We start from the raw sequence: 16,200 nt of genomic DNA, 5'->3' as shown, positions 1-16,200 counted from the left end.
TTTGGTTTATCAATCAAAACATGCTGGGTTATTGATATTTGATGAAACATTCAAAGCACATTTAATTAAATGTAATTTATTTACCTCCATATTCTACTTATATCGTGACATTATAGATATATTTTGAGTATTGATTGACTTTATGCATGAACTTCAATCATCCTCCACCAGGTGTCAGTGCAGCTCTTTCTCTGATTCATACGACTCTAATGTGACGTGACCACGTTTACTGCATTGGAGCCAAACTTATTATAATATCCTGTACATTATTTCCATATTATATTATAGTTTATGATATAAAACGGCTTGGTGCATCTGTTACTGTATCTGCAGATGAATCCACATCCGTCACTTCACCCTGAGAATAAACAGCTCCTTGTTCTTTTCATGCAAAAAGCTGAATTTGATATGGAAATCAGTCAGTTTTATATTAATCACATGCTTATCTGACACTGGAGGACATTTACAGACTGGTACATAACTCACTGTTTTGTGTTTTGTTTTTGCATCTTATTTTTTGTCTCAATCCGCTAAAATTAAGATGAATCATTTACTAGTTTAAATTGATAAATACAACTTGATATTTTGAGGATGGGCTTTGTGCCGATTTGAAGTGAAGGCTGTGCAGAATTTTTAAAGGTATGAGTCATCTCCATTAGTTGCATATGAGTCTCCTAAATGCGCAAAGCAACATTTAATTTCCATTATGAGTTTAATGGAGTCTGGTGCAGACTGGACGTCATGTGCACGACGAGGGAGAAAAAAAAACTGCAAACTTGACCGTGCTCCTGCTCTCCTCCCTCTCCCTTTCCCTTTCCCACAGCGCGAGGAGGGAGGGTATCTGCTCACGTGCACCCGCCGCGCGCGCGCCCCCCCCCCCCCCCCCCATTCAGTTGAACAGAGGGGACGATCCATAATTCAGTCCCAGCAGCAAGGGGACACCTCAGACTCTCTCCTCCCCTCCACGCTCCTGTCAAAGCCGCGGGTCTGCAGCTTCCACACACACACACACACACACACTGAGCCCCGTGGACCGAGGCGCGCGGCGGATGCGGCTGCTTCCTGCTCCGGATCAACCTTGGAGAAGAAGGACGGACCGGAGCGACCGGAGCGCGTTGTTTGTTGCAGGAAGACAGCAGAGGACAGTGAGCGGTGGATCTACAGGAGGAGACGTAAACATTGCCATGCCCTGCTTCATGCACCACTTCCCCCGATCTGCTCCTCCCTCCTCCTCCTCCTCCTCCTCCTGCTCCTGCTGCTGCTCTGGTCCAGGACAGAGAGCTGTGTTGTTGTGAAGGAGAACAGCTGAGATCGCGGCTTGTGTGACGAAGGTAGGCTGAATATTTTCGGTGAAGTTGTGCTCGGGATAGGAGGAGGAGGAGGAGGCGGCTGCGGCGGGCCACGGTCTCCACTGTGGACATCCTGCACCCTGACTCCGCTGCTGCTGTGCGGCCATGCTGCAGGCAGCAGCAGCATCCTCAGACCTGTTCCCGACCTGAGCTCAGCTCCTCTCTCTCTCTCTCTGCCGGATTAACAAGTTCACCAAAGCAGAAAACTACTGCAGCTGCTGTTTTCTACTCTGCAAAACATCCAACTGAGTGAAAGGAACATTTTTTTAATGAAGATGTGATCAGCTGCAGACATTTTTATTTTCATCTTCTTCTTATTATTGCACAAAGTATCTCAAACAGTAACCAAAAGCTGCCTGTGGTGACCAGTACCAGTTATCGACACACCATGGGCGCCAAGCAGACCAAAGGCCAGGAGGCCGGAGGAGCAAACAGCCCTCAGCACAGCTGGAAGAGGACGCCCACTAAGGAGCGCGGGGACATCCTGACGTCCCTCATGCTGAAGTCCGGGGACCGTCTGAGCCGTGGGGGGACGCCGCCGCCGCCTTACCAGCGCCGCATCGGCATGATCCAGGAGATGATGCTGATGGCCAAGCAGGGGAAACAGGACGAGGCCACAGAGATGCTCAAGACACTCCGACAGGTAGGTGTGTGTGTGTGTGAGTGTGTGTGGTGAGGTCACGGGGTCACGATTGTTGACAACACAGCATCATCTGTGTAAACGTGCAGCTTCTTCATCAGTGAATCTCATCACTGATGTTGACAAAGCTCAGCCACTGACTGACTGACTGACTGACTGACTGGAGGTGTGGTGCTCAAGTCTGGCTGCGATTTACAGCTTCTGTATTTCAAGATGTTTGCAGTGTTTGGTCGCTGCTGCTGCTGCTGCTGCTGCTGCTGCTGCAGGGAGGAGGAAGGAGGTGGGAAAACTTAGCAGCAGCAGCAGCAGCGAGAACAGAGAGAAAAGAGAAGCAGGAAAATGAGAAGCGCGTCCGTACGGCGAAGGGAGGATCTGAGTGCAGCATAAGTGAAATGATGACGAGATGTTGATGTGAATTGATGCCAGTTGTGGTGATAAGAGGGGAAAAGAGCAGATGAGCCGGAGGAGGAGATAGAGCATTATAAGCGCTCGTTTCTATAGACGGAGCTGCACATTATCCATATGCTGCCAGTGTTCACTGTTTATCCTCCTATGACTCAACCACAGGAAACAGCGCCCCTGGCTTATACACACACAGACACGCTGCTTTCACAGTGCATTGTTTAGGCTTTGGAGATTCCCATCAGTTTCCTTGTTACTATTTACAGTTTTCTAATCAAATCCATTTAGGTTGTTAATGGACAATAATTCAACCTGCAGCTATAGTTTCCTTATATTTTAGGTCAAAAAGAATGAATCTGAAGGTTTTTCTTTTTAATATCTCCTGTTCTGCAGTAGTTCTGTCTGTCCCTGCATCGCCACAGCAGCGTATAACGGGAGCGGACGGATCTTGCTGTGCATTCACACCAAAAGCTTCCAAAGCTTCAAAAACGCCAGAAGTCATTCATTTTCAATGAGAGCCCGGCGACCTGAGCGACCAAAGCATCAACTGCCGTGAGCCGCGCTTCCAAAGCGTCACCTGACGAGAAGTTGACGTTATGGTAATTAGCTATGACGCGGTTCTGCTGTAACCAGTCAGAATAGAGGTGTCCTTCAATTGAGTGGGTCCCAAAGAACAACACATGTAACTTTGGTTCCTAGAGCACACTCGTTTGATCGTGGATGTTGACAAGCTAATTGGGTGCGTGCGGGCTAATCCCATACTAGCCTATATAATGCAACTCTTCTTGGCTACAGGGACCAGAATAAAAAAAAATGATGCATGGGATCTTGTCTAGGACTGCTTTTCAATTATGTCCATGCTCTGTGCTTTTTTCTGCATTCAATGACTACACAAAACCTCCTATAGGCCAGCTAGGCATGCTTTAAACTGAAGTTGAACAACAGCAAGCAGCACTATGCTGCTCTCAGGGAAGTCCGCTTTGCAGCTCCTTTAAATGACCAGCGCGATTGAACTTTGATGTCAGTCACGTGAAGAGCGACCAATGCGGCTAAAAATGTTTTTCCGCTTTGGAAGCTGTCGCATCCTCGGGCGACTTTGCCTCTTTGGAAGCTTTTCCACAGACAGCATCAGGTTTGTTTACTTCAAGAGAGAGGACATGATTGTAAACAGAGCTGTAATACAAAGTTTTGCACAAGAATCAAGTTGACGCGCTCAGTATGTTCACATGTGGAATAAACAATATCCAGACTTACTTACTGCTGAGTTGATATTCCTTTTGTTAATAAAACAAACAGGAGCTTCAGATGACCTGTAAGCATAGTCAGCCATCAACTTGACTCTCACGCGATACTTCACAAGATCGCACAAGACTTCACGAGACTTTGAATTATAGCTCTGTTTACAAACATGTCGGCTTTCTTGAAGTAAACAAACCCCTCGGTGTATGTTTGAAGCCATCTGACGCTGTCTTTGGAAAAAATTGCGGTTTTGAGGGATGTGAACAGCATTTGGGGCATCCACACCGCGATAGACGCGAATACAATCGCTTGAGACGCTTGTATTGCACCGCTTGATCATTTTGGACTATTTGCGTCATTTGCGCTTGACACTTGAGAAAAAATAAAATATTTTCAACTTTATTTGCGTCGCTTCAGACGCTACAGACACTCCAGACGTTTGCCCCCGCCGCCTAAACCTTGATTTTTAATGTAGCGTTGCCGTTCAGTTTGCGTCTATCGCGTTTTACCCAGGGGGCAAAGCAAAAAAACGGACACGGAGCGTTGTAAAAGCTTTGACACCAGAAATGATATCTAGGAACTTCAAGGATTAAAACCTGGGTGGACAACCCGGTCAACTAGCTGCTGGAAAGCTACAGGGGCCAAAACCCCTTTCTGGGGTAATTTTGCTGGCGAAATGATGTAAATGCAAATATTTAGGTACTACAATGGCATAAATAGTCATACAACTATAAAATTTGGCAGAGAGTATCTTGACACATAGGGGGAGGCATGAAAAAAACATTCTGGGGTTTGTTGCAACTCAATTTTAAGATATCACCCTCAACATCCCAAAAAAGACCAAAAAAAGTACTGTTCGCCTGACAAATTCTCATGAAAATTATTATTTTTCAGCACTTTATGGAGAATATCTATGCTTAACATGTATATAGAAAAATTCCTTAATTCATAAGCTTCCATTTGAGTCCAAGATAGCCTTTCTATCTCAAAAGCTCCACTTGCTGTGGCCAACGGTCTTCTCTATCTATCTGTTCACTTTGGGGAGACCAGAAATAGAATGGTTTCTGATCAGGCCAGTTAACTGTAGTTTTTCACAATAGGTGTTGCATTGTTTGGAGACAGCCTGTAGCTTTCCAGTAGCTAGTAGAAAGGCTATCTGGGACTCAAATGGAAGCTTATGAATTAAGGAATTTTTCTATATACATGTTAAGCATAGATATTCTCCATAAAGTGCTGAAAAATAATAATTTTCATGAGAATTTGTCAGGCGAACAGTACTTTTTTTGGTCTTTTTTGGGATGTTGAGGGTGATATCTTAAAATTGAGTTGCAACAAACCCCAGAATGTTTTTTTCATGCCTCCCCCTATGTGTCAAGATACTCTCTGCCAAATGTTATAGTTGTATGACTATTTATGCCATTGTAGTACCTAAATATTTGCATTTACATCATTTCGCCAGCAAAATGACCCCAGAAAGGGGTTTTGGCCCCCTGTAGCTTTCCAGCAGCTAGTTGACCGGGTTGTCCACCCAGGTTTTAATCCTTGAAGTTCCTAGATATCATTTCTGGTGTCAAACCTTTTACAACGCTCCGTGTCCGTTTTTCAAAAAACTGGGATTTTGCCCCCTGGGTATTTGGTGTGAAGTTCGCCCCTTAAGATCGGTCCTCTCCCATTCATTGCTGCCGCGGTGATGCGGGGACAGAAAGAACTGCTGCAGAACAGGAGACATTACTGTAAAAAGAAAATCTTCAGATTCATTCTTTAGACCTAAAACATTAGCAAACTATACCCCCATGTTGAATTTGCCTGGAATTGTCCTTTAATCCGCGAAAAAATCCAGTGGGCGAAACCGTGGAGCAGAGCAAACAGGCTTAAAGATGAAGGACACCTCTCCATCCATCATCGTTACAGGGCCGAGGGATTTACCATCTGTGGTTCATTAAGCAGTGATACCCCAGAGGAGCCCCCGGCCTCTGAGACACAACAACACAGCACAACTGAGATTACAGTCGAGATTGGATTTGGGTTTCCAGGGGGAAAAAAGAGAGGTATTAAAAAGTCCATGTGCAGAAAAGAAAAAAAATTGTTAATTGTTTGGCCCCCATCAACAGGAAGTAGACAGTTTTGAAAAGGGCTATTTATCACTTTTCTTTCCAGGAAAAAGAAAATCAATACCACTCTGGAGTCTGTGCATCCAGAGCTGGGAGCTCGACTCTCGCCACACTTCAGAAGTAGTGACACCTAGAAACACCTTTGGTTGCTGTGATGATGAGGCTGAAATGACGAACGTCTGCGTCTTTGTTTACATTCATCGTTTGCTGACTGCTGTTTATTTTATGAAAGGTGAACTGATGCTGTGGTTGTGTGTGTGCCCCAACGTGGAGTTATAACAGTCGTTAAGTGTCGGTTAAGGGATGTTGTTGTTGTTATTGTTATTGTAGGAGCGATTCACAAGTCACCAATCCCAGCTGGTGACTTCATTCATGCAAATTTAATATGAGGAGATGTTTGTACATCCATGCTGTTGCTGCTAATGTTGCTAAAGTTAATAAAATTAGGACCGTGCTGTTTCTAGAGCTGCAGCCATGAACAAACACATTAGCCTCTTAAAAAGTAAACCTGAATCTAAACTTATTTATACAACATTCAAGGCTACCAAAACAATATCTAAAATTAAAAACACTGTCAAGCAGCTATTTGTAAGTTTCACTTTAGCTAATATTAGCATCAACAAATGCTAACAAGACAATACGGCCTTCAGTCAGTGCAGATTGGACACTACAGTAAGGCGACCAGATTTCTGAGATGAAAATCTGAGATATTTTCAGCGCGGTGGTCAAAATTCAAATGTCATCATCCGAGAAGCTGAGTCTCGGTTAACTTTATGGTATGGCGCGGTTCGGCGGCAACCAGTCAGAATAGAGGTGTCCTTTGGCTCCTTAGAATGACCAGCGTAATTGACGTCAGCCACGTGAAGAGCGACCAAAGTGGCTTAAAATATTTTGCCGCTTTGGAAGCTGTCTTGTCTGAAGCGCATCCTTGGGCGACTTTGCCTCTTTGGAAGCTTTTGGTGTGAACGCACAGTTCACAGCTCTTCTAACCATGTTGTAACCTGACTTATTTAACATTTATTCAAACAAACTACATTTGATCTCAGCAACCAAAAGTAAACAATTCTGCCGCGTATTCTGTTTTTGGGTAGCCATACCGCACACATAACATCAGCACGTTAGTTTAACTGGCTATTATAATAGCCTAACTGGAGTTTGTGTCTGTGTGCAACTTTTTTTCTCCCCCATTCAAATCGGTGACATTTTTGGGGAAAGCTTTACCTGGGAACAGGTCGGCCTAATCGGGGACGTCTGGTCACCCTACGGTACAGTGACTCAGTATTGGACGCTAGGAGGAGTAGAATAAAAGAAGTGAATGAAACAAAACAAAAAGGGTTCCACCTCTGAAACTCTTGGTGACTAAAGATAAGAGGTTTCATGAAGAACATTTAGCTGTAGTAGGTATGTAGGTGAAACGACAGTAAACCAGAATCTACAGCATATAAGGCAAGCTAACACGTTGTTAGCCAATCCGGATGTTGGTGGTGATACAGTTCAAGAGTTTTGGTGTTTTTCAACACTGTCAAGGGGCTTTTTGTAAGTTTTGTTTTGCTACGTTGCATCAGTGGCTGTTTGCAAGAGCTTCAGCCAAAACAAAGTTGTCAAACGTCCTCTGCCACATCGTCAGCGCTGTCTGGACGCTAGTGACTCGGTATTGGAATAGTAACGAGACAGGATAGAGGTTGCAAATTTGTCTCTATATTAAAGTAGCCTACATGTGATTGGTATTTTTTTAACATTTATTCTAGTGGTGACTCGTCAGACCGCTGGCTCTTTATCTTTCCTGTAACATATTTGGACACTATTTGCAAACCTCTCTCCATCCGACTTCCATTACAACAGCAGCCACCAGGAGATTTGTGGTGAGCTATAAAGCCTCTATCAGCACTTAGTGGACGTCGTCATGCTCTTGTTAAGTGACTTGTAAATTATTGACAAACTTAAGCGATATCCTGGTCTCATCAGCTTGTCCCCTCTTCACATGGTGAAACTGACAGTGTTTTTTTTAAAGCACCATGGTATGGTGGCCAACTAGAGCGAATGCTGCAAAATTCAGAAACAATGCAAATTCAAACAGAAATGTGGTAAAACTGAAAAAAGTGCAGGAAATAATGCTTCAAATCCAGAAACACATTGGAAATGCTCCAGGCTGATAGGGCGAGCTAACATAGATTACTATTGCTAGATAGTAGGTATGCTAACACTTGCTATGATATGTTTCTCTTTCATAGTATAGAAGAGAACAAACCTTTTTCTGTTGCCTCCTCTTTCTTTATGCATAATTTCTTGTACTTTGGGCCAAGATCACAGGTCAAATGTCCAGTTCTACAGTATAAGAAGACTAGCCTAAATTGCTCAGCCAACGCTGCTGCCCAATGACACTGCGTCGCCACACGGCCCGCCATCATGGCTCAGTCCACTCGCTGCCTCAGAGTGTGTTCTACTAAAATAACATGAACTTACTCGTTTTTGACCGATTTTCAAACAGTTTGGCTTGTTATGAATGTCAGAAATGCAGTTATGATACTGCATACTTAAAATTACGAATAATTTTAATCATGTAGGCTACTTATCAATGAAAGTAACATTATGCAAATAGTTAAAGTAATATCTATACGGTCAAAATTTCACTGAGTTATGAATAGTTTTTTCATGGATGCAAACAGCGCGCCGAAAAGCGAAACTCGCTTTTTTCATGACCAATTAGGTGACTTGTGTGAATCGTTCAGATCCGAAGAGTTTTTGTTTTTTGAGGGGAGGGGGGGGTCTCAGCGTCTCAGCTGGGGTCAGTAAAATGTTTTTCTAACAGGCTGACAGTGACAATCACGTGAAACTGAGGCGAACTCATTCATGGTTGTCTCTGATTATACTGATAACAGCCGACCTCCAATGTTGACGCGACATGCGCGCTCATTAAAGCGGCGCGTATCCGCGTACATCGGTGCGACGGCGACGCCGTTTTTTTCCCCCGTGCATGTGGAGCTGTGCGCCGCGGACATGCACGGTTCCCTACGTTGCTGTGTCAGGCAGGTGTTTCCACGGAGCTCTGCCCCGTTTCAGAGGTGAAGGAAGCCCTGAGTGGAAAGACGTCACCTCCGCGATGTAGAATGTGTTCAATTAAAGTGAAACTAACACATTATATAGACCTATATGTCCATTACACACTGAATGACACATCCCATGTCTTTATTTATTCAGTTTATTTTAATAGTAATAATTATGACTAACATTCAGTGAAGACCTAAAAATCATCTCCAAAATGGAAATATTGCAAAGGTTTTTTTTTTTTTTAAGCATTTTTAATATAGAAATGTTGGCCTTCTGAAAACTATGTCTATCTATATGCACTCAATACTTGGTTGGGGTTGAACTACTGGAAATTGCCTTTCCATGATATTGTAATGTACTTATTTGTTAATGGTGAGCACCCCCCCCCCAACCGGGAAATTCCTCTCTTTTTTGGTCCTGACCCGTTTGCATCCCTGTTTTTTAGTGCGGATGACTGGATCTTACAGAGTCAGAGTGGACTGATTCAAGATGGCGTCTGTCAGTTATGTCTGCGCGTAGTCCGATCCACCCCCTTGGTTGTTGGTCTGCCCTGTTGCATCAAAGCTCAAGCTAATGCTCAGAGTTGTTCCCACTGGAGCCTTGGAGCAGTTTCGTTGTCTTGTTTCGTTTTCTCTGTTGCCTTTATTTTGGGGTTTGTGTATTTTTAGCTTGTTGCATCACTTCTGTATTTTGCAGCGTCTTTGCTGTGCATATTTGTTTTTGTTTGTGTTTTAGAATGGCTATCTTACATTCTTTTCTTTCTTCTTCATTTCTTACTCTTTTAACCACCAGAAACGACGTGAAACTACTTAACACGTTGAGCTGGCTGGGTGCCGACCCAGACGGTAAAACGACTGTGTTGCTTCGCCATATTCTTGTTTCTTAACAACAACATTTCACTTCCTGCTCTCCTTCTCTACGGAAGCCGTATGAGACATCAACCACAACACAGATGGCTCAAAATTCAGAAACATACTCAAACTTATTCCTCCAACAAAACATCAGCATAAATCAGCGCAAATAGCTAAACATATAATAATGAATGGCCCCTACGCTGCGTCTTTCTCAGTTTGTCTCAGACAGCAGCAGCACTGCCTTGTGTTACAGTGTCAATAGGAAGGAGAAGGTACGGTGGTGTAAACAGCAGTCGATGTGGTTCAGCTTTGATCCATGAGGCCGTGGGTCAAGCTCCTCCAACCTCTGAAGGATTTCTCGCGGATTAGCGGGGGAAAGGAAACGTTGACAAACTCATCTGGGTCGTCGCTAACAATGTGTCGATCCGTTGTTGTTGTTGTTGTTGTTTTTTATCACCAAAGAGCTGGAAGCCCAAGAAGGATGAAAACAACATGTGTTAATCCATATTTACCGTTTTCTCTCCCCGAGGCCCTGACACTGTGCCGATGATAACAGGTTTTCATGTTGGGTCATGAAGACGAAATTGGACTCCAGTCACAAACCCATCAGTCACACAGACACACAGACACACACACACACACACACACACACACAGACAGCCGTTCTGTACAGGACGGCCAGAGCACATGATGAATTGGATAAAGACAATTACCGAGGATGACGAGAGCAGAGAGGAGGAATAAAAGTGTTTGGGGAGGAGGAAGAGGAGGAGGTGGTGAGCGATTACAGAGACATTAGAGGAGATTACTTGGTGGAGAAAGGAAAGAGAAAGCCTGTGTGTGAAGAGGAGGAGAGTCAGGTTCTCCTCCTCGTTGCCCGGAAACCATGGCGATGGCCGGAGAGCTCAGACTAAACAGACACTGATTAATCACACAGGAGCTCTGTTAAGAGCTAATGGGAAGGCCACCTTCTTAATCACCGCCCGTCAATTAACTTGAAACCGAAGCCCAGCGTCTTCGCGCTCCCTCCACCTCCCTCGGTTCAGAGCCGATCGCTTCGTTTGCAATCATCAACAAAAAAACCTCTGAATTCACCCTCAGTGGTTCCCTCAGCTGCAGCAGAGTTTTAACTCATCCATGGGTTTTTGTCAGACGGTGTGAGGCTGTTGTGTTGTGGTCGGACTCGGCATTAATATTTCAGAACTGAAGCTGCTGTTTGTCAATAACTGTTGTTGAAGCCACTGAGCCTTGTGTTGGTGTCTGTAATCCTCTGTAGGTTTCGTCTGTGAGGTGGATTCACCAAAGTCTTTAAACTAAAACATCCATACTGCTTATCCATGCATGGTTGGGGGGACTGGGACCAATCCCAGCTGACAGAGAGCGAGGGCGGGGTTCACTCTGGACCGTCGGTCGTCCAGAGTGACACTCACATCGTACCGATGGGCGATTCATGCTGCGTTCGAGACAACTAGGAACTCTGAATCTCCCAGTTGGAAACTCAGATTTCTGTCTTCAAAGTGTTCGAGACACACCACACCAGAATAACTAAAAACATGGCGGACTGAGACAAACTTTGCATTCAAAGTACTTCATGTAAGGTATTAAAACGGCCGCCCCATGTAGAGGCTACAGTCCTTGGCGCAGGCGTCCCCGGTTCGAATCCCGTGTCGGGCGGACCTTTCCTGCATGTCATTCCCCCTCTCTCTGCCTCCCCCTTTCCTGTCTATCGCACTATGTGCTATCAAATAAAGCCAAAAAAAGCCAAAAAATATATTAAAAAATAGAAGAGAAATAACCACATGAATTCACTGTGTTCCACAACAACAGTAATCTGTAAGCGTAAGTAAATATTGTTTATTTCATAACATTTTAATATATTTTGGGATTTAAAAATGCATTTTAATCTATGTTTCACTTATAACAGTGTGGTTCTGCACGGGTGCAGATTGTTGTGTAACATCAGACAACTGATTCTCGGAGAAGCCGGGTTAGATTGTTTTTCTCCGACTTGCTTGAGTGGGCGTTCCAACATGAGGTGGCGTTCAAATGCACTTTTAGGAGGTCGGAAAAAACCTGAGTTCTGAGTTGTCTCAGACGCAGCATTAAATGTGCCAGTCGATCTATTGTGCACGTGTTCAGACTGTTGGTGGAAGTCGGAGAACCTGCTGAGAACTCCAGACAGAAAGGTTTGTGGAGGTCACAGTTACAGTGCTAACCACTGTACCACCGCGCCGCCCACTGTCCAAATGTATAGCGAGAAATTATTATCAAACCTTATATGGTGCGCTTATATTGTGCCCCATGTGACATGAAAAGTCGTGTACAGCAACATAGACCATCATGCATTGGGCTTGATGTGCAGAGACAACAAACAAAGAAGTGTCCAAAAGTGTTTTTTTATATCAACGGTGAGTTCCCTGTAAACTCCTCGACACTGAGTCTGTGGATAATGGATAAACAGGAGTGAATGAGTGAGTGCGTTATTTCCAACACAGCCCTGATGTTTCACTATTGAATGTCACAATAGCTGTGTTTCCAGTTCCTGCACTAAATAGATGTGTTTTTCTGGTTCAGTTATATGAACAGTGTGTGATTCCAAGAATTGATGTTATGAGAATAAAGCTGTGTTTTATTATTAAAGAACTGGCAATGCAGCAGGAACAAGGAATTCAATTCAAAAACAGTGTTTTCATTTTAAGTATTTTGTGAAATATCAAAAAAAAAAGTCACTCCATGTGCACATGACATTTGAGAGTTTCCATAATTCATGTTTTATTTTGCAATTTCAAATTGTGTATTAAAGTGACTGTCAGAGACAGAGTGTCCTAACAACCACTGTCACGTTGAAGCTGCTGTGCTGAAATAAATGGTAAAAAAAAAAAAGACTTGTTATTATGATACGGTAACAGAAGTATTTTATCATCACATATTTTATTTAAGTTAACTTTTGTATGACATGGTAACTCTGAATAATTAATTTATTAAAGTGCGGCATTGTATAAAGGTAGATGTTTGTGTTAAAGCTCCATACAGTATAAAGGTAGATGTCCATGTGTAGTGTGATTATAAAGCAGCTCTAGGTTCTATATTAATACTGTGAAAGTATCAAAGTCTCAGTCCACAGAGAAATGCACACAGCCTGTATTCAGAAACTGAGCCTTAAAACCAGCCGTCAGGACCTCCTGTCACTTTGTGATGTCACAACAAAGCAAGGGGCAGTGACAGCGACCGTCAGGCTGCAGCGTTCAGCGTTAACGTCACTAATTACACCTTTGCTTTTCATCCTGTGACAAGCTGTGGGGAAACTGTTACATTAAATTAAATGGTACGTGTGACTGTACAATATCCAGCTGTTGTTCATCCATGATTAGCAGACCTCATGTTGTTTGGTATCCCAGCATGCTTTGCTCTGCTTCAACCTGAGACCGGCTCTAATCAGCCAGAATCTCAAAAATGAAGCTATACTTTGTTGAATTAAATGAAACGAAACAAAAAGAGGACGATCAGTTTTAGAACTTCAATAGAAAAGAAAATACTAATACTATTAATTATAATTTCCGTCCCCTTCTGATTAAATAACCTTTATAATATCAGAGCCAGAGTCTGTTCTGTTCAGTCTGTGGTGGTTATTAAAGGTCAACATCGGATCCTCCTGCCGTTTCCTCTTATTTACCAAGGAGTCTGCACTCGAGCAGTCGTGTGTTTGCAGCGTCCGTCTTCAGCATCCGTCTTTGTTCGTGGCTTTGATGTTGACCGCCTCTAATTAGTGTGGGTGGCGCTTTTCTAATGAAAGACAAGCCCACGCTGTTTTCCTCACAGCATAAATGGTTTGTTTGTGTGTGTGTGTGTGTGTGTGTGTGTGTGTGTGTGTGTGTGTGTGTGTGTGTGTGTGTGTGTGTGTGTGTGTGTGTGTGTGTGTGTGTGTGTGTGTGTGTGTGTGTGTGTGTTGTGTGTGTTATGTACACACTTGAACCACAGTGACCTCAGAGTTCATGGAAGTAGACTCTGCATTTTTATTTTGTCCATGTCATGTATATTTCATGAGGAGCCACTGTTAATAATGTATGGCTTTTTACATTATTTCTTTTTTAGTTTTTGCTGTCTCTCTCTCTCTCTCTCTCTCTCTCTCACACACACACACACACACACACACACACACACACACACACACACACACTTGTACAGTGTTAGTGCCCCAGTTGTGTGTATGTTAATTGTCGCTTCGTAAACATCACCGCGTTTGGGTCCAGATTAGAGCGAAAGCTGGAAGATTAATTTCCATTCATCATTGATCCATTTGCATAGTGGCTCCAATCTTTATCACAGCATGTGGAGCGACACATTGTGTGCTCGTCTGACTCACCCTCATACATACAGACACACACACACACACACACACACACACACACACACACATTCACAGTGCGACAGTAACAATGTACACTGCTTCAGATCTTTACTGTCTGTGTCTTTTTTTTATTTTTTACAGAATAACAATTTCTGGAATATGAAATATAACAGTGTCAATCATTTATGAATATGGCTCCTTTTGTTTGCTGCACTTGCTCAAATTGCAAATGCACGTTGTCAATGGTCACTTGAATAATTCGCTTTACATTAGAAAAATCTAAAAAACTAGTTGCTCATTTGCGCTACTTAACATGAACAGGTCCAGAAATCAGCAGCACAAATCATAACTTTTGGTTCTTGCTCTTTAATTTGTTCACAACCCTCTAGGCGCCAGAGTTTATTTAGGAAAATATTAAGTTTGGATTTCAGGATTTCAGAGACATTAAACTGTGTGATGTGGCCTCAGGATGGTCCAGGAGCAGCTGGGGAGAGATGGATAGACTGGTTTGATGTTCTCATAGTCCTCCTGGCAAGAAAGTGAATGTCCCAAAATATCTGGAAACTAATCCTTAGCTAAAAAAAAAAAATAAAAAAAAAGAGCTTATTTTTAACAGTCAAAATTTAGCCACTTACACAGATGTGAGGTCGACTGGAGATAAGACAGAGTGAGTAGGTGTTGTTCACCCAGATGAGAGAGTGACCTACATTCAGTCTGACATTTAGACTGAGTCTGGATACTTTGGTTTACTTTGTTTTTTTAATCAATTTATCTTATTGACGATAGATTAATGTGTTAGAACGACATTTAATCCATTCACAACATTCAACAACAATGTGACGCGTGCAAATGTAAAAAAAAGACAGAGACGTGATCCGAGTCGTCTCTGAAGCGACCGAGCTACAGCAGAAACAATTTGAGTTGTGTGATCTCAGCTGGAAAATGTGTGTGTGTGTGTGTGTGTGTGTCCTGGTCACCACCACGACGTTATCACAACATACACACCTGTTAATAGACTAATCATAGGTTTCTCTGTGGCTATTAATATTTTTTTTCACTCTCATCTGAAAATACAGTGTGTGTGTGTGTGTGTGTGTGTGTGTGTGTGTCTATGTGTGTGTGTGTTTCAGTCAAAGCCGCTGTCATAATTCACTGCCCCTCCTACGCACAACAATAGGCTGCATGAAGAACCTCAGTGAGTCATACCTTTCTGTGGGAGACCAAGCATCTCTCTCTCTCTCTCTCTCTCTCTCTCTCTCTCTCTCTCTCTCTCTCTCTCTCTCTCTCTCTCTCTCTCTCTCTCTCTCTCTCTCTATGCATTGGCCCTGTTGCCACTCAACAGCCTTTCAATTTGTCTGCACGAACAAACCCAAAACACACACACACAAATGTATCTGCATGCACTTACCTTACAGAATAGTAGACTAAAGTGCATTCACACACACACACATTCATCCATAAAGTGTTTTGCTGGCATTATCTGCAGGTAAAGTGGAGCAGCCAGAAAAGGAGACTCATTATATGTTGTGTTGTGTTGACACTGAACACGACGATCAGACTGAGTCCACGCTCATGTTTGTTATATGATACGAGCTAAGATTAGCATAAAGGCTGGACGCAGACAAGTGTGTGTATGGTTGTGTGTGTGTGTGTGTGTGTGTGTGTGTGTGTGTGTGTGTGTGTGTGTGTGTGTGTGTGTGTGTGTGTGTGTGTTTTCATGACCCATTTGTGTCAGTGTTATAAATCCACAAGTGAGGCTTTAGCTACTTTTAGGTAAATGTTTAAAGGGATAGTTCATCAACATTTTTGGCAAATTCTCCTCTCACCATAATCCCTATAGTCATATGGTTCATTACCTTTAGCAAACTGTGTCTCCTGCTACACAATGTTAGATTGTTTCCATCGTGTCTTTCGCCCCCCAACTAGGACACATGATGCTAACCAGCTAGCCTTATTCAGGTTCCCATAGCGACTCATTACAGCCTCTGATCTGTGCTGTTTTAATATTTTCACTTAAACATGAATCAAATTACATATTACATATTACGTCTATAACTTCTATCTTTTTATAAGTGACATAAAGGGGCAGATCCCCTTGATTTAAGGACATGTCATTTACATTTCCAATTATTTTAGGGATCTGGGGGTGTCAGCATCAAGCTAAATTTCCCACTTGCATTTTCAAAATGTCAATATTTAATGTGGCAGA

The 16,200-nt window shown here is 43.1% G+C and overlaps 1 protein-coding gene across 1 annotated transcript in view; it reads left to right on the top strand.

Annotated features, from left to right (window-relative positions):
- The first annotated feature begins 1,645 nt into the window (after window positions 1-1,645).
- The window catches only part of lrrc75a (leucine rich repeat containing 75A), a 70,246-nt gene continuing 55,691 nt past the window's right edge, over window positions 1,646-16,200 (top strand). The window contains exon 1 of the mRNA XM_085794427.1: window positions 1,646-1,992. Within this exon, the coding sequence (XP_085650553.1) occupies window positions 1,738-1,992 (255 nt within the window). The 5' untranslated portion in view covers window positions 1,646-1,737. The remainder of the gene's footprint in view (window positions 1,993-16,200) is intronic.

Source organism: Trachurus japonicus, chromosome 13 (genome assembly GCF_045865225.1).
Source record: "Trachurus japonicus isolate A0001 chromosome 13, Traja_1.0".
Lineage (NCBI taxonomy): Eukaryota > Metazoa > Chordata > Actinopteri > Carangiformes > Carangidae > Trachurus > Trachurus japonicus.
Note: the sequence above shows the minus strand (reverse complement) of the source record. Positions and strands in the feature narration are given on the sequence as shown.